Source organism: Sturnus vulgaris, chromosome 3 (genome assembly GCF_052056855.1).
Source record: "Sturnus vulgaris isolate bStuVul1 chromosome 3, bStuVul1.hap1, whole genome shotgun sequence".
NCBI classification, from domain to species: Eukaryota; Metazoa; Chordata; class Aves; order Passeriformes; family Sturnidae; genus Sturnus; species Sturnus vulgaris.
In genome coordinates this window covers 58063505-58082375 of record NC_142245.1, presented here as the reverse complement: position 1 = coordinate 58082375, position 18871 = coordinate 58063505, and the positions used below count along the sequence as shown (strand labels likewise).

At 39.6% G+C, this 18871-nt stretch overlaps 1 protein-coding gene across 1 annotated transcript in view; it reads left to right on the top strand.

Annotated features, from left to right (window-relative positions):
• MTHFD1L (methylenetetrahydrofolate dehydrogenase (NADP+ dependent) 1 like) overlaps positions 1-17157 on the top strand; it is a gene marked incomplete at its 5' end in the record, with an annotated part of 142920 nt that extends 125763 nt beyond the window's left edge. Inside the window, 2 exons of the mRNA XM_088162770.1 lie at positions 10430-10538; positions 14160-17157. Coding sequence (XP_088018896.1) covers positions 10430-10519 — 90 coding nt within the window. The remainder of the gene's footprint in view (positions 1-10429; positions 10539-14159) is intronic.
• Positions 17158-18871: the final 1714 nt, after the last annotated feature.

Sequence of the window (18871 nt, the reverse complement as noted above, 5' to 3'; positions counted from 1 at the left end):
ATGTTGCATGCAGTGTTATTTTTGAATTTCAGTTATATGAGACTAAGATAAGAATCAGTTACCAATTTCAAGTTCCATTATCCTGACAGCACCTCAGCTCCTTTTGGCATATCATTTAACCTTCTCTGTTTCCTATCTAACAATTTAAAGTGGTGATCTTATTTTATTTATTTCCCAGATGTACTTGAAGTATTTCATTCATATGTATAAGTACTTTGAGAAGAATTATATTTATAAATAATAAAAAAAATAAATCTTTATTATATTATGTAAGGATACATATTTGTAGGATAAAGACTGTGCTCTCCATCAGTTTACAATTTTTTTCTTTCCTTTGACAATTAAATCTCTCTTGACAGCTTGTTAACTCGTGGTTCTCTTTCAATGAGCAGAAATTAGGTTTTTAGTATCTTCTTGGAGAAACTTTGAAAATCAGTACTGCCATAAGAAAGTTAAGTCCCACATTGATGGCTAGAGTTTTTTCCTTTCTTCTTACAGCTATTAGTGCTGTTAAGATGGCTTACAAAGGAGCTGGCTCTTCTGAACACTCGAGTTCATCACAAGTCAGTAGCTTTTTTTTCAGCCTCTTTCAAAGTATTTCTATGTTCCTCCGTTTTCCAGGAGAAGTCTGAGCTCTGGCATAGGTTAGTCAAGGTTTGCTTTTCTTAGCAGCCTTGTGAAGACTTCTTAAAATAGTGGTTGGAAAACTGCTGATCTAAGTAATATCCATCTTTTTTCTATTTTGTTCCTTGTCAAAGGGAACTGCAGTACATCCTGGTATGATTCTAGAGGACACACTATATTGAATAGTGTGTAATGCCAGAGCTCTGCAATGGAATTGTGACTCAGAAAATCTGATTTACGCAAACAGTTTTGGCAATCCTTGTATCCATTGAAGGTGGATCCATTTTGATCTTCTGGGTTAGGACCAAATAGAAAGGAAAAGCTTTTGAAATCTTCAGTGCAGCTAAGATGGCATTGACCAAGCATATCAAAACAGTAATTTGTCTGGGGAGTGAAACTGCGTAGAGTTAGAAAGCACCCATATCCAAAATTACAATCTAAAGTGCTTCTTTGTTATTGTCTATTTCTTGTTTGCTTCAGTCTGTCATGAAATAGCATGTGCTAAGTAAATTTAATTTGTAAAGAGCAAACTATTTAAATTGTTTATCCAAACAAGTGATGTGAGAAAGTAGATATAGAAACTTGAACTAATGAGGTTAGTGATGCTCACAAGTCAAGGTTTGTATGGTACATGATGACAGTACAGTGATAGTGGCTGTTGGTGCTTACCACACTTGATATTCCTTGGAGACAAGCTAATCAGCAAGGGTAGCTCAAACCTACAGGAAGATTCAGCCTCCTAGCTTTTATTGTTTCCCAGTCCTGAAAACTAGATCATGTCTACTTAGATGGGAACATACAGTCACCTCCTCTAGCACTTTTTCCCACTTCTGTTGTTTTGAGGAGGTTTCCAAAGATGTAATACCCTTTGGTACCACAAAGGTCATCACTGGCACTTGGTTTAAATCAAGTAACAAGACCAAGCCAGTTTGGCAGTTTAATAGTTAAAAATAGTTAATTTTAAGGAGTCCTTTCCTATAATACCTTTATGTTCTTTAGGAGCAGTTCTTCCCATGTATATGTATGCACGTGTATGCACACACACATTATCTTTGCCTGATATGATGTTTCCTAGGAAACTTCACTTATTCAGGCGTCAGTGGATCCAGTATAATTGTAACCAAAAATGGCTGGTATGGCAGCAGCTTAATGTGCTGTTATTCACCACAGTTATGAAATCTTTTTTGATTTTTCCACATTGTAATTTGCTATGAAATGACTGGATGATGCTCCTCATGCTCTTCGTGTGTGGTGTGCTGAGAAGGGTAAAGTTTGTTGCGTGTTGAGCACACACATTTGCTTCACATATTCTACTGCTGCCACCATCTCCAGTTTCTGGGCTGTAATTGAGGTTTTCTCAAAGTTATGAAGATTTTAACCAAAATGTCATAGCGAAGATCAGCAACACAACGTGTGACTTGCTCCCAGAGTTTGCAGAGCAGCACTTCTAAAGAAACACTTGGTACAAAATAAACAGATTTCAGAGGAAATGAAGGGTGCCCAGTCCCTGAGCAAATACAAGGCAAATACAAGCTGAGATGGGTCACTCAAGATCTCTCCCTTCCAAATACCACAAAACTTGCTCTGTTTTAATCAGAAACTGAGCTGCTGGCATAGTTTGGACACTTCGTCTTTACCAGGAGACGCAAACACTGAAGAAAGCAGGAGAATTATGTACCCATGAACATCAGATGCTTTAAATATTCCTGTTGCTGAAACAGCACTTGAGAAAAATGCCTTTATCCTCTGGATTTATTCCTTCAGAGGCCCATTTCCAGTACTGTCTGATATATTGGACACTTTTCAAGAATGGGAACAGCCCTGGGAGCATTTGACATTAGGATTGAGCAGTGGGGAAGGATTTCTTCTGGATGAGGAGGTGATTTTGTACAAGAGGCAGTAAGCAAGAGTCCTCTGCCAGGGATTCTGTCTAAAGCCCAGGAGGGAAAGGAAAATCAGGATGTAGGTCTTGGTCAAGGGAGCAATTACTTCTAGAAATGGATTTGAGTGGGCTGGGATGAAGGAAGTGTTTTGGAACAAGTCACCTGGAATTTGTAGTCCTCATTTTTTTTCTCACCCCCTTCATTTCCTTCATGAATGTTTGTTTTTCTGAGGGGTTGTTTGGTTAAGTTGGGTTTTGTAGCTTTCATTTTTGTAGTATTTTGTTTATCAATTGCCCTGTGTGGGGCAGAATACTCTGTGAAACATGGTGTGGAGTGTATAGAATATGGTACACTCAACTAACACCATCTAATATGCTACCTCAGAGAGGTGTGTTTTTCAATTAAAATTTAATATATTGTTGCCGTTGTGCTGTTATAACGGGGACCATTTTCTTCTGCTTCAAGTGTGGTTTTATAAATTCTAAGATTAAAATGAGTTGAGAGAACTCTGCCAAGAGGAACTGCAGTCATATATGTGAGTCATAAATATTTTACTTAATTGGAGAAATTGCTCATTCTGTTACAGATTACATCTATGCCTAAATATTTTATTTAATAGCTAGAAAAAATGTCCTTTCTGGGTCTTTGGTGCTTCAGCACATCACTAACAGCAGCATTTGAGTTTCAGTGGTACTGCACTGACTGATTCACTAAGAAATCCCTTACTTCCTTAGGGATATGCACCCGAAGATCTCTCCAGAAGCTGTACTGGACAGATGTGGACTATTGTGTGGGTTTTGTTTATTCCCTACGGTGCCCAGGAGATCACTTTTGGGTTCAGATCATTTCCAGTCAAAATGAGTAATTTGTTGGATCCTGGTAATCCTTCAGAGGATGTAGCAGGGCACAAGTTGCTTCTGCCTAACTTGAGCACCTGGCAACAAGGCCAATTCAGATTGTATAATCAATATTCAGTATTTTTGTAACTTCATCCAGATGCCGAGAGCAGAGGAGCAATGTCCATGCATTTTGTTGTTGTAAATCCTTTCACAAAAATCGAACAATATCCAAGAATGTGTTGAACATCAAAGTAAGAGGCAATTATAGTAGAATAATTGATGCCAGATGGACTTCTCCACCTGATATCAGTCAACATGCCAGTGAAAAAGAGTCGTTTACTGCAAGGAATACTACAGCATATGTCGGGGTAGCATCAGCATTTTTCCAAACATTATTTTCACTATTTTGAAAGCTGCTAATGTGTTGAGTTTCTTGCTGTGGTTGTTCTTAGACATTGCAGCAAGATCCCTTTTTGTTAAATATTTCCTGAGAAGGAAATATGATCTTCACTCTCCCTAACTCCCGTGGCCATCATCAGGTTTGGCAGATTTTCATTAAAACTTAAAAAGAAACCATTATTTAAACACTAACTAAAGATCGTTGGTTAGCTGCTTTCAGAAACCCTTGATATCTTCAGGCAATGAAAAACAATGAGATAATATTTTCTTAAACACTATGTAGCTATTAAAGTAGGGTTTTTTTTAAATTGCCATTATCAAAACTGAATTTATTAGTTTTTAAAGGTTGATATATTTTGAAGGAAGCATGAACTTGCTCCATTATGCATATGCTTTTCCTATTATGAGATTTGGAGGTCTGTGTGCTTTTAAGAGGTGATGAAAGGTCACTCGAGTAGCACTTTGCTATGGTATAATTCTCTTCTATAATATGCAGTGGTTGCATGAGAGGAAGACTATATTGTGCATTTTTTTGTTTTGGACATTTCATTCTGATGTTCTTCTTGTAATTGAGGAGGGAGGGAAGGGAGATGCTGTTTTCTTTACTATTGTCTTTTGTTATTTTCATGTAAATTTTTTTTCCATCATTCAGAACCTGAGCTACCTTTGAAGTGATAGAGCTCTGCAGACTGGAGGAATTTTCCAGTTCTGTGGAACAAACTTCAAGTTGATCCTGGAAATACTTAGTTACATGCTGCCTAACTTTTCTGTACCCTTTTCACACCGAGTGTCTCTGTGTGCTGTAGGATAGGACGGTTTGAAGATGAAATAAGTGACTGCTCCCTGAAGTGTTTGCACAGTCTCATGCTTCAGAGTGCTCTGGTCCTACCCACCACCCTCATTGCATGGATAGTCTCATTAAGTATTTCCAAGTATAGATTTGAAATGGAGAGTGCAGGGACCATGAGGGATCCAGGAAAGAGATCTACACACACTTCTACAGCCATGCAGGGCAGTGAGGTGACTGCTAATCTCTCTGTCCTGCTCCATGGACCGCAGTTCCCCTGGTGCTAGCACGGCACATGTCAGTGGGAGTAATTGGCACTCAGAGCGACCTAAGGGCAGCCAGGACTGGAGACCTGGAAGGATTTCTTCAGAAAGTAATTCCATTCACCTTTGCATGCCCTGAGACTGACAGATGCACTGAAGTCGAGCAAATTTCTGGTGGTAGATCTGTCTTCCAGAACTCTAACTCACACTAGGAAACGTTATTGAAACCCTGAAGCATAGCTCCTTCGTGCTGTGCCTCAGGATTCCAACAAGTTCTGGCACATTGACCATAATGCATACAGGTTTACAGCACTATTTATAAATCTCTTGAGTTTCCTTTTGTATTGTTTCTTGCTGAGGGAGTGTGGGTTATGCAATTCATCCTATCAGATTTTATTGAGGAGTTATCCGCATTCATGTGCATGCTGGATTCTCTTGAGAAACAACATCTGTTTTCTGCAGTATTTCAAGTTTGAAATGGTTGTGAGTTGTCATAGCTTGTTTAATTAACAAAAGGATACAATTCAAAAATGTGAATTACTTGCATTTCCTGTCAAACACAATGTTAACTCCATAAGCCACAGAATAGGGAGGTTTCCTCAGTAAGCTATCTGCTGATTTTTCAGTATTTTCTAATGAGTTGTTTGCCATACGTTATATAAGTACAGATTCCTCTGGTTTTCTTTCTCTATTCGACGGAAAACATGTTATGCCTGCAAAACAGACACTTCTTGTCTTATAGGTGAAAAAGATACTAAACATGAGTTGGATGTGGTCCTTGGGACCATCTGTTTTGCAAATTGTGCCATTGTGCTAACTCTATTAAGGCATCTCAGGTTCTGTTAGGATCTTTTCATGTAGATAAATGAAAATATAGATACGTATGTGGATGAATACGTGCTCGAAGGCAGATGTCAACCACTGATAGGCATTTGTATGACAAAAAAAAGGAAGCTAAGCAGCAGAGTTCCTCATGGGACCACAACAAACCTGGCTAGCAGAGTCTTGGTGGTTGGCTGTGTACAGCTGTTATGTAGATCTCATGGCCAACCCAAATTACAAGTCAACACATAACTGTAATTTAAATGAAACTTAGTTACTCTTCCAGTAATTTCGGTTGCGTTTGTGGAGAGGGTTTGGAGCAACACTTTCATATGGCTTTCTTGAAAATAACTGGCATTCTCCATTTGTAAGGAAGCTCATTACGGTTTTTTATGTTCAGTTATGTAAGTAAACTTGTGGAGGATCATAAATGCCTAATATAACAGTAGCCTTCAGGCATTCTTAACTAAAATTGTATTTTATCTTCCACCAGCTGTGCATTTCCAGGAGCATAAATGATCCTTAGGATAAGCTGACTGTAAGACTTACTGCTCTTGCCTCCTAAACACAGAGAGCCGTAGTAACAAATAGCATTGTGTTTTTCATGTCATCTTTCTGCAGTTGATTCAGATGTATGGACAGTTGCACAGTTTGTAGGGAAAATGATCTGTTCCTAGAAAACAGTTCCTAGCAATTCCTAATTTATTTGTATACCTTTTTTTTTTTCTTTTTTCCCTGCATGAAGTATTCATATGAATTGCATTAAGCCTTAAGGTGCCAAGCTTCTGTCTTATATTTTCCTTCTCTCAGGAAAAGTGTGATAGTAACAGTTTTGTTAAATCAAGTACAGACTATTTCAGCCATCTAAATCCAGTCTTTTTTGGTGGATAATGTGCTGTCATTCTTCACTTCTCTTACCCTGTTCTTTTCTCACACACACACACGCTGTACAATGTTGCATAGCTACCAATCTACAACCCAAATGTTGTTATATTAGAGTGGAGAGTTGTGCTGCTCTCTGGGCAATGTATAGAGGATGTATATTTTATGAGATGCCAAGCAAGCTGCTGTATGACTATAAAGGTCTGTGAGTTTTTCTCATGCTGTACATACCTGCTAATTACCAAAGTGATTTAGGTTTTAAGCATGTTTTCTCTTTTGTTGTACGTTCTGCTTTTTTCAAGTTCTAAAACTGAAGTAATTTCAGTAATTAGTTATTTCAGAAAGCGTTGGAGAGGTGGAGATAGTCTGTTGGGCACTGTGCAGGTACAGAATGTGCTACAGCCAGAGGCTTTCCCCCTCTGTGCACAAAAACCTGGGCTCTGGTTACTGAGGTCAGGGAGAGGGATCCCTCTGGATCATGCCTGCTGGAGTAAAGACCAACTCACTTATTAATGCCTGCATTCAGCATTATGGGAAATGGTGAGGGGGAAGAGGATCATCCTGAGCCTGCAGCCATGTGGAAAGCCAGTCAGGTGAAGCCTCACTGCAGCCTTGCAGCAGACTGAATCCTCTTTTCTTTCCTGCCTTTGTGGTTGAAGGAGAGAAATGGAGGCTGGAGTGGGAATAATCAGTAGTAGTCCCCTCTGCCAGCCAGCCATCTCCTCCTATTGACCTTGAAGTAATGAAAAAGGGATAGACTCTTCTGCATGCTACCTCTGTGTGTACAGATAATGAGAGCAGAGAGTAATGATCATAAATCTACATGGCTTTGCCTGTTTGAAAGTCTGGGCCATGGGAAAAATGACAATACATAGTTTATTTTCAGTCTGTAATTCACATAAGCATTTGTCCCAGAGTGTTTCTTCTGGAGGGTTTTTTTTTTGCCTTGTACTTCATTTTATGCAGCGGTGGTTTTAATTCAAATGAACCCTTTTGTTGACTTCAGTTTTCAATATGGGAATAGTTGTACTTCCTAAGCCAGCAATAAACTGATTTGATATTTGCAATTTTTAAAATGTTTTTTAAATAACTTTTCATTAGTTAATACAGTAGAATTATACTGATGTAGAACTGTGCCTATGAAAGAAAAAAGACCAAAAACAAGTCCAAAATACGAAATACATATGTAGGACTTGTATTTAATATTAAAAAAAAAAAAAAAAAAACGAAAAAAGAAAATTAAAAAAATATTAGCTATAGTTAAAAAAAAATAACTTGGAATTTGGGAGTTTGTTTTCAGATGTTGAACTGCCATACACAAAGTAACCAGAAAGTTGTCTTTGGCAATTTGTTCATTCCCCTCCCAGTGAGATGTAATTCATTAAGGCAGTTCCTTGTCAAACATTAACTCAGAAACTGGAAGGAATCTGAGACAGAAAATAATTAAGTGAACCCTAATGATGTAGTAGTTCAACTACCCTGGCCAATGGATAGAGAATAGTAGCAAGGTGTTTTAGTACTTAGCTAAGATGCCAAGGCAATGTCAGCCAATAAATGATGTCATGCAGTCAGAGGCAGGGTTTGGTCAACGCAAAGTCACAGTTTTGTCTTTTAATCCTACTACGTACCATAACAAAACATCAGGAAGGACTATATTTAAAAACAGAGGAAATGTACTGAGCCACGAGAAGAGCTTATTGCATTGTTTTCCCCCTGAGCTAGATCTCAAGTGAGATGATGGCTGTGCCTTTCCCCCTTCTCAATATTGGATTAACCTCTGAAATGCCACATTTACTCTCTGGAGTAAATGGGACTGTGCTGGGGAGGTCTTACATTTTGCTTGTATTCCCATGATGGAGTCATTACATGAGTGTTTGGAGCAAAGCTGAAGCATAAGGGAAATCCTGACCCCTTCACTTGATATGCAGCAGGTCAGGTTGACAGAATGAAACACAGAGTGAGGAGGGCCTGTAAGTCTGGCACTCTGGAGCAGCTAGGATGGTGGTCATAAGTTTTTCCTCTTTTGAGGCCAATTATCCTGTTGGGGCTTGCCTTTGGCCAGAGAAAACACTGTAGCTGAGCTGTGCTTGTTGGGGAATTAGGGAGGAGGGAGGGAGGAGGTTGCCTGGCTTTGAGCTCTGTGCTCAAAGGTGAGGCTGGAGGTGATGGCTGGCCACGGTGTACTCTGGCTGCTCCCCGGGCACTGCCTGGGGCTGGCAGTGATCTGGTCATGTGGTGAGCAGATTTAGTTCATCAGCCTACCAACCCTGGCCACAAAAGCATATATTGACATCAGGTCAGTGTGATGAACAAGGTTGGTTGCAGTAAGATCACAGCCAGCTCCAAGGTGGAATCATTGCAGGCGTTCCCAGGGTGAAACTTCCCTCTTCCAGCAAGCTGTTTCAGCTCGCTCATGAAGACAGACCCTAATCTGACCCTTTCTGTAGGTTATTGTGTTTGGACTGTTTCTGGTACTCATGCCAGTATAATTTTTTTTTCCTACACAGCCATGTTTGAAGGTTGACACCTGTGGTCAGGTTAACCATCAGCTTTCATGAACTCTGCTGACTTGCCCTGGCAAAAAGTTTGCTCCTCAAAATCTAGCAAATAAGTTTTAGTTTAAAGACTCTCAGCCAACAAACAGTCAAGCGAAGTTGAACTCCAGGTTTGTTTTGAGAGATTGCAAGGTCTTTCATCAATTTAGGTATTAAATAAGGCCTATTATAGCAGAGGCATTCTCCACTTTCTCCACTTATGAGGTTAAGATATTGAAAGGGCTTAAGGAGTCATTAAGCCCAAGTGCTGTTTTTAGAGTTCCTTGAATTAGTGGAATTATAGTGAGATATTCAGGATGTGAATCCAAAGTGACCCAACTTGATCCAAAACAGCCCTGTTTTAAAACTGCCCCACAGGCACAGCCTTTACACTGTGCAAGTGGTGGCACTGGGAATGGGGAAGCCCTTCCTGGCTTAAGGGGTTGAAACAGGAGAAAATTAAGCAGATGAAGCACCAGCATTCTTCTGCCAAACCTGCTCTCCAGACATCTCCTTTGCAAGGGAGAGGCAAGGAGTCCTGAGACAGGGAGTTGGGAAACTGGGGAACCTCTGATTTAAAGGGGCGTAAACTGTTGCGGGGCACCTCAAGATTTCCATGTCAGTCATGTGCCTTTAATTGCTGCTAAAAATGCCAATTTCAAATAATAGTATGAGTACCCTGAGCAGAGCTGTAGTTAACTGTGTAATTTAACTCCGTGAAACTATTGACATGTCTAAAAGTATGCAGATGCTAGTGTCTTATGCTAGATCAGGATCTTAATTATGCATAGTTTGAGATAATTGGGTTGCTTTAGCTTCCTATCTCAGCTTGTTAATTCTAACTACTAAATTAAGATTCATCTGTAATTCCTGTATGTTTAGTAGAACTATTTCAATTTGCTCCTGACATTAGGTAAGTGTTGTGATTAATTCTGCTTCTGTATTCTGGTTTTCTCTGGGAGAGGTCTGAATTCAACACATTCATATCACTGGGTAAATTCAGACAATTGCATCTTTGCCCTTTGCTGTGTGATTTATTTTTTTTCAGGAGATATAAATGGATAAATGTTCTAAATAAATATTTTGAGGAACAAGCAAGTCCCAAAGGGTGTTCATTTTGTTATAGAATTTGTTCTTTGGTTGCTGTGCTAGCTTGTATTTTGTATCTTTTGTTTTCTCTTTCTTGTCTTTTAGAAGCTCATACTTAAAATTCATCAAAAAAGTACCAGGTTTGACATTTTTAACAGAAACAAAAAAATGTGGTAAAGATCACATCTGTGGTCGAGCCTGTGCTGAACAATCCAACCTTTCTCTTAATCTAAGGTTTACATGCAAGGGTAGACTGATTATCTGCTTACAGGTGCAGGAGTATAACTGAATGCCATTGTTTCCACAGATGAGCACCATGCCAGGACTGCCCACAAGGTCGTGCTTCTATGACATTGACCTTGACCCCATCACAGAGGAAGTGAAAGGATTGTTTTGAGAGTGACATCCAAATTCAGGTCGGTCAGCAGCCTTCATTTTCATGTTCCAGCCTGGGGAAGGATGTTTGTGCCTAGTATATGTGTAAGAAAGGCTGTCATGAGTTTATCTAGGCTCTAGTTTCAATAAGGATTTCAGACACTTTGGGGGTGTATTTCATAATGTGCAATTTATCACATGGGTTTCTCATTTGCTGAATGGTGACTGGCACTTTGCTGTTGTTCACTAATGGTGCCTCTTGGAATTCCTGGCACTGTCAGCTTGGCATCAAGAGAAGCCAGCTCTGCGACTGTACTGCTCTTGGCTATGGAAAAAGCCAGTCTGAAGAAACCATGTCATCTTACTCACCTCAAAAGAAATACTCTTTAATACTACACTCACGTGGCAGTGTGCGTCTGTCATTACCTAGATATCACCGAAGTATTTCTCTGTTCAGGAGCTCTGCTTTGTTTGTTCATGTTTTGTTTTCATAGCTGCTGTCATCTCTCTCAAATGGTAATAAGTATTTCAGGAACACAAAGCTGTCCTCTTAGCCTGTTTTTCATGCTGGATTCTCTCCCTTTTCCTCGAAGGTTGCAGTTCCCCCGCCACCTCCTCCCTTTCTCTAAGTATTTAATCTTGGTGTCCTGCTTTAATTTTGTGCAGCACATGTTCCTCACTTAAAAATACAAGATGTTATGAAAATATTTCATGTTACTCCATTTTAACCTTTTAACATAATAAGTGGAGTAAGAGAGAATGTAACCCTGACTGAAACAAACCATGTGTGCCTGTCATGGGATTCTCTCCTTTCATCACTTAGCTCTCTCTCCCAATAGATTGGTCTGGAGAGCAAAAGGGTTTTTCTTTTTAAAGACAGAACAACACTATTACTAGGAGCTAATAGGACTGTGATGGGACCCCAGATCAGCCACAGCTTTGAGGTGGATGTGCCCCGGTGCTTCAGCCCTGCTTTAGCAGTCCTTTCTCACTGTGGATTGAGAGAAATACACATTTCTATCCATTTTCTATTTCTGTGTTTTGATGGGTTGTTCGGAGAAGGGGAGAGGTTTGCACAACCCAGCCAGACCAAGTGAACCGTTCACTTGCCCACACACAAAAATGCCACAATACTCACATAACATCTTGTGAGAACAGATACTGCCAGTCAAGACAAGTAAAAAGCACCTAGCTTGAAAGTTAGCCTGCATGCACAGGTAAATTACCTGTATGCAAACCATCCCTGACTTTTCTGTGGCTGGGTAGTGTTGCACTTCTTGGCATACATCCCATTTTTGTTATGATACTCATGATATGTCTGACAGCTTCATGCATACATATTGATTCATCATGTGTCAGCCATGTAATTGCTTCTGAATCATTTGGAATGACTGTAGAATCCTAATGTAAAATCTATATGCAGATTCACACTGTCTGCTTAATTGGGTGTTTACTGCCTAGTCTTACCCAAATCCATCCAAACCAGGGACTGATGAGTTTGGAAGAACAACAGTAATTAAGCAGACAAAATACTGCATTCCAACTGTGAAGGCCTTTCATTGGAAGCTGTGCATGAAATGAAAATGTTAAATTTGGCTTGTAGTCAGTGATTTTTTTGTCAGATGTAAAAAGAAATGCTAACAAAGTCACAAAAACATAATGGATAGGAAATAACATATATAGCCAACTGTTAATAAATTATTTTAATTTCATTATGGAGGTATTGTTGGCGTCTGACAGATGAATGATTCATTAAGTTTAAGACTTTTAAAGAAAAAAACAGCTTGATTATATTTTTTTTTCATCAATATAGGCACATGTTCACCTGTATTCCTACCTTTAACAATCTGAATAAATGCCCTTGAGAGTATGGTAATACCCTGTGAGCATCACACAAGATAGTGAAGTGTTCATTAGCTCTAAAATTCATCTGCTTCATGTGCTAGATTTGTACATTGCTAATTTTGGAAGAAGAGAGAAATAATATTCCCAACTTTCATTGGAGAAGTTTAGTAGTATTCTTTGTTTTTACATATTCACTGAAGTGAACCCACACTGTAGGTGATACTACACTTTGAGGACTTGGTGGGTTTGTTTCTGTGATGGCAGATCAAGGTGGGGGGGTTTGTTTAATTTGAATTCTTCAGCATTTTAGTGTATGATGTAATATGACTAATAATATGGTGCTGTGCCAGCTCGTTAGGACTGATTCAGATCTTTAAGACATTTTAATTGAAAAATATTTAGAAATTGGTAGAAGAGCTGCAGATGTTTCATTATAAACATGCTTGCAAAGCTAAGAACAGTTGTTTTAGTGTGCAGTTAATATCCTCCTCTACAATGCATATCTTCATCAGACCTGTGAAAGAGATACAGGCAGAAGTTCCTGCTTTCCAGGATGCTGTGTGAGGCTCTGGCTGAGCTGAAACGCTGGGTGTCATTTGCCACTGATTTTTCTCTACCACTTCACACCAGTCATTTGAACATCCTCTAAGAAGTCACAGAAGAAAAAAACTTACCATAAAAGTCAGCTCTGTTTTCCTTTGTTGACAAATAGGCAATACATGGACACACAATATTGTGTGCTCTGTAGGAGCAATATGAGCTATCAAAAAAAATGAAACATTAATACACAGAAATGAACCCAAAAGAATCTGGCTAGTCCTTCGTCACTGGCCACTCTGCTATTTAAATTATACTGCCCAACTCATACACTAAGAAAGTTGAAATTGTTTCCTTAGGAGCTCTCTGTAGAGAGCACCAGTAAGAGTAAGACTTACATGGAGACAAGTCTGCCAATAGGAAGAAATTAAAAAAAAAAAAAAAAAAGAAAGGGTAATATTTGCTCAGTGAGGGGAAGTTGAAAACTGGATCTGCACAAGTAAAGTCTGTTAAGGACCCTGTGAGCTCTAAGGATCCCTCTAATTTAATCAGTGGCAGTAGGTGCCTGCTCTTACTGTGCAGGCTTTGGGTATCTGGGTTGATGGCAGCAGGGGGAATTCTTCTCCTCAGTTGGCTGTGACTTCGTAAGGCTGCCACTGTCCACAGTGCCTGATGTATTCTCACATTCTTCTCTTCCAAACTGGCAGAGCATCAGAATTATTTTAATGCACAACATGGATACTTTGCCACCCTCAGAGCTTTTCTGAACTGGAGAGGAATTCCCAGAGCTCTGCCTGTGAGCATCTTCATGGCCATAAAGAAGTCCATAAGAGCAGGAGACCAAAAAACTGGTGTTCTAAAATTGTAAGCTATTTGTTAGATGTTTTCATCTTAATTTATTCAGATATGAATAGAAAGTGTTTTAAGACCTTTCCCTTACAGCCACAAAACTGAGCCTATGAACAAAAAAAATTACTTCTTTTAGTCACATTCCACAGTATTAGCTTTCAGTCAGAAACAATTACTACAGTAATGTGCAGTCTGAAGTCTGTATCATGCTGCAGTACAAGTACGATTTTTATTTCTCACCTAGAAGGGCTACACAGATAATAAACAGGAGGTGCATATGGCATAACTGTACATTTTTGTTTATTATGGTTAAGGCAAAAATATCCCATTTCACTGAAGCACTCATTTTAGGTTGTGATGCTTTTTTTTTCTTTAAAGAAAGCAAAGATATCTTGTTTCAATGTATAAATTTCTTATCTTTGTCATTTCAGAAGCCTGAAAATTAAGAACTGCAACTTTCCTGTTTCCTGCAAGTAGAAGACAAAAAAATGAGTCTGAAATATTTCTGTTATGTGTCTCTGGAAGAATGTCAAGATAGACCAAAGAGCAAAAGTTTACTCTTTCTTCAAACTAGTTTTTATGATGAAATATAGCTGTAAGGTTTTAAAAAAAAAAAAAAAAAAAAAAAAAAAACACACAAAAAAAAACCAAAACAGAAAAACTAAAACAAAAAAATACCCCAACCTGGTAAGCTAAAGTTTTACTCGCTGTAATGCAGGAAGCTTTCTACTGGGGCTTACGCTTGTTTGTGGATAAAATGACATTGAAAAAGAGCAGTTTTTCAAATCAGAGTTTTTGTCTTTTCGCAGAGGAGTGTACAGAAGTATTTCCTTTATCTTGGCTATCTACTAAAAACTTGGGTAAACATGATTATGCTGTGTGACCAAGCCTATTTCTCTCTGAAAAGTACACTTTTGCTCCTGGCATTCAAGAGCTGAAACTACACACAGATTAACTGCGCATTTTTGAGTTATCATCAAGCGTTGCTCTGGATGCGTTTGGGCGACAGCCAAGCGTCAAGCAAGGAAGATATTAAACAGAGAAAGAACAGAGCATGTATTTTGTAAAAAGTTTTTAATGTATAATTTGTTTCCTTGTTGGGCAAAGATCTTTTGAAACACTTAAGCCATAGCTGTCTTGTATCCGTAGGTCTGTCTTTATCCGAAGTGTGTGTTACAGGCTGTCCAGCTGATTATGTGCCTGTTGTGGTGAAGCTGGTTGTTCAGACAGGGCACTGCTCCTTCTGAAGTGCTGTTTTGCTCCTGTTCATGGCTAATGAAGCCTCCTGCTGTGCTGGCTGCCGACCTGGAGTTTTTCCCTGGCAGTGCACAGAGGCCCAGTAACAACAGAGGAGCGTCCATCAAGCAGGGATGTGGACAGGGCACAGCTTTTTTCTGCTTCATTTTGAACGACCATACTTGTAAAAGTGAAGGGTATTTCCATTTGAAGGGGTATTCAAACAAGTTGAATTGCAAACCATGTGCTTTGTCTCAGTAACTTCACTTTCCTGGTTTCTCCTAAAACCTGTAGCAAAACAAGCCTTAGGCACAGGATACTGCATTTAACTTTCCAAGCTGCTACTCCTCAGGAAACTCTTGCTGACTGACTGTTGGTCCTTTCAATAACAAAAATGTGACAGAACAATAGGGTGAATCGAGACAATAGGCAATTGTTTTTTTAGGTAAAAAGCGGTGAAATAATGATGAGAGAGTTTATTTTCCTGGTGACGTTTTCCATCCTGTCGCTTTGCTCTGCTTACGCACATCTGCGTGTTATGGGCTTTTGCAATGTAGCCTCGGTTCCCTTCTACAGAGCCACATTTGGAGACTTAATTATCTCAGGAACTCTGTAGTAATTGAGGGGTTTGTTTTGGTTCTTAAAATCATGCTTCGTTATTTATAAACTCAAAACTATAATTATGGACAGTAGAGCAAACTGGGGACAATTAATTGTGCCTTCCCTGGAGTAGCACGGAAATGTCTGCTGACTGCATTTCAGTGCTATTCATAGCATGGTCCTCCAGCACCACGGGGATTGCTGTGAAGATAAATGTAAAAACTAGAGCAATTTAATATTTTATCCTTACTAGACAATAGAGCTCATAACAGCCTAGATGTGGATGCTGTAATTACACTAGGTCATGACAAAGATGGCAAGTAGAAAGTCAGATTCAAGCTCCCAGAGCTGCTGGGAAGAGAGATTTCTTATATTTTCTATTAAATTGTGCCACAAAATACAACTCAATCCTATTCATACATACAACAGTGTTGTAAATTAGTCTTGCACACACTCATCTATCTAGCCAAGAAATAGCCAAAGTGTTTTGGAAGAAAATAAGTGTGGTTTCAAGACATAGTTTTCCTAGTAGCTTCCTTACAGGAAAAGTAAACAAGGTTTTCCCTCCATTTTGTCCAGAGAAATTTAGAAAATACATAATTGTGCCTTTCTAGGAATCACTGTGGTTCCCCTGCAGGTGCACTGGAATTGTCCCCATGCAGTGCAGGATACTAAATGTGGCACTGGCTGATTGCTGTGAAGCTTCCCTATGGCTGTGGATGTTCGAGCAACAAGTTTTATAAGTAATTTCATGCTGCTGTTTGATACTTTCTATTGTGTTGTCTCCATCTTATTCCTTTAGGCCACACGCACTGGGACCATTTATCTGACCCATCACTCTCTCCCTAAAACACCACTCCATCTCATTTAGTTGAAAATTGACAAACATCCTGTAATTTTTCTACTGTGATGTGCACAAGATTTGTTATATTGTTTAGATAGCTTCAGTAATTCAAGGAAAGCTGAAATGGCCCACTTGTCTTTTGTCTTAGCTTTTCCCCCACCCCATCTATTTAAGTAGCTCCAAAATCTCTCAAGCTATTGCATTTTTGGTCCTTTGTCATGATCCAAAGGGATTGAGCTATTGGCACCAGCTGAGCTGCAGAAACTGACACAATGTGTTCCCTGGGGCCACCCTGATTCTGAGCCCTTCCTCCAGAAGAGTTTAACGTGAAAATTTTTGAGATCATTCTTATTGGTGTGTCACTTGTTACATGGATGTCACTGTGGGACTCCTTTTTCTGCATCTACTCTGAGCAGTGTTGTCACATGGCAGAACCACAGCTTTGTAAGGCAGCTTGCCAGGCTTATCCTTGCATTTGCTGAAATGTGTCTAGCACCATGTGGTTGTTTATTATCAGAAGATCTGCTTTCTGTAGTGACTGATTACTTTGTTATTGCTACTGCTGAACTGATTCTGCAATGACATTGAAATACTTCAGAATACATGCAACAGGTTTCTTCATTTGCAGTTTGAAATTCAAGCTTCCAGAATTTCAGTTGCCATGAACATGACAATAAAGTTTGTGTGCTAACGTTTAGTTTGCAAGTGGTGCCTGTCTGAATTCCTTAATAAATACATGCATTATTTAATATTGTTCTCTCTCTATGATCTTGTCTACTTAAATAGTAAAAGTATTTGGTGCCTGGCTGTTGCCACAAAGGGCCATGCACTAGAGGGTTGTCCATGGGTTCTTCTCCATCAGTACAGTCCTTTTGAAGTTGGTTTGTGCTTGGGGAAGGGCACACTGGGCTAACATTCTGTCCTGTCTTGGTCCCAACATCTCGTGCTCTTGCCTTTGGTCCTTGACATGAAGGGCTGGGTCAGATGCAAGGGTCAGTTGGACACTTTCCACTTCTCAGTTGTCAGCTGGATTTGTGTGAAGCAGTGTCAGTTATAGGAATGTTATCTTATGAATGGGCTTCTCAAGGTGGGATTCAAACACAAGCAATGCAAAAGCTTCAGGAATTATGGGTGCTAAATCATTAGGCCATAACAGAGCAGAAAGCATCCTGGGAGCACTAATTAATAAAATGCAGAAGGTGGGGGAAGAATCTGAGCATTGTAGGCACTTAGTGGACAGTGCTCCTGTTTTCTAAATAGCTAAATGAAGTCCCAGCCATGTGGTTTGCATTAGTACTGGTTTTTAACATGCTTCTCATGGCTAGATTTCCAAACAGCTTCTCAGCTTCTCTGCAATGTTTCAGCCAGGACCTTACCCATATGGAACAGGTCTCAAGCACTAGGTTTGTTCCTGGTGGCCCCTGGGTCTGCCCTGCTGACGGCAACCCAATCAGCCAGGGATGAGTGTGGGAGGCATTTACAAACTCTCCCTTCCACTGAATTAGTAGGGTGGTGAGGGAGGGTGTTACCCCTTTAAACATGCAGGTTTTCATAGAATTTTCTTTGGAGAAAATATTTTAGAGAAAAATTTTAAGGCCAAGGTATGACCCCCTGAGAGTGCTGGAATGGAAACACTGAAAGGCCCTTCAGGCATTTGTCCTGACAACAGGACTGCTGTGCTATACATGTTACCATTCACTGCAGATTTAAGGCCAGAGTGTTTACGTAAAGTAAGCTAAATTCAAATATTTTCACAAGTGTGGTCATAATAGTTCCCTACTCCATGTGGTTGAGTGTAATGTATTACATACACACAAGCGTGAGCAAGAATCAATTTGTGCATGCAGCTTTTATGTAAAATCTTCACAATTTGCTTCCTCAGTAAAATTTTTAACTTAAATTTTTTGAGTAGTGATTGGGAGGAGCTAAGCTGCTACATACCAACATAGGCTGAACTGGGCAAGACCCTGATGAATCTTCTTAAGTCCACACTGCACTGGGTGATCTCCAGGTCCTTTCCAAGGTAAACTGTTCTATGCTCCTATGAGCTGAGATGTTAGCAGAAAAAGTCAGCACCGAGGAAGCCCAGAGCTGGCATACACCCCCCCCCACACACACACAGGCACCTTAAGAGCTTCACTTTGCAGAGTACTAATAAAAAAGAGGATGTATCAAATACAAGTCATGCCCACTTCTATGCAATACACTAAAGCAAGGTGTAAGTTATGACATTTTAAAAGTTAAATTGTTTCCCACTAGGCAATTTCCATCATGCTCTTTCAACTCAATTACCATCAACATCTAGTCAAAGTTACATTCTTAATGCCAAATAAGAGGTTCAGCTTTTCAGGATACAGCGTGTTAGTTAGTTGCCCATCTAATGCAGCCCCTGCATGTTCTAATCACACACAGTTTATATTTACTCTCCAGAAAAATACAATTATGGCTGTATTTGTACAAAAC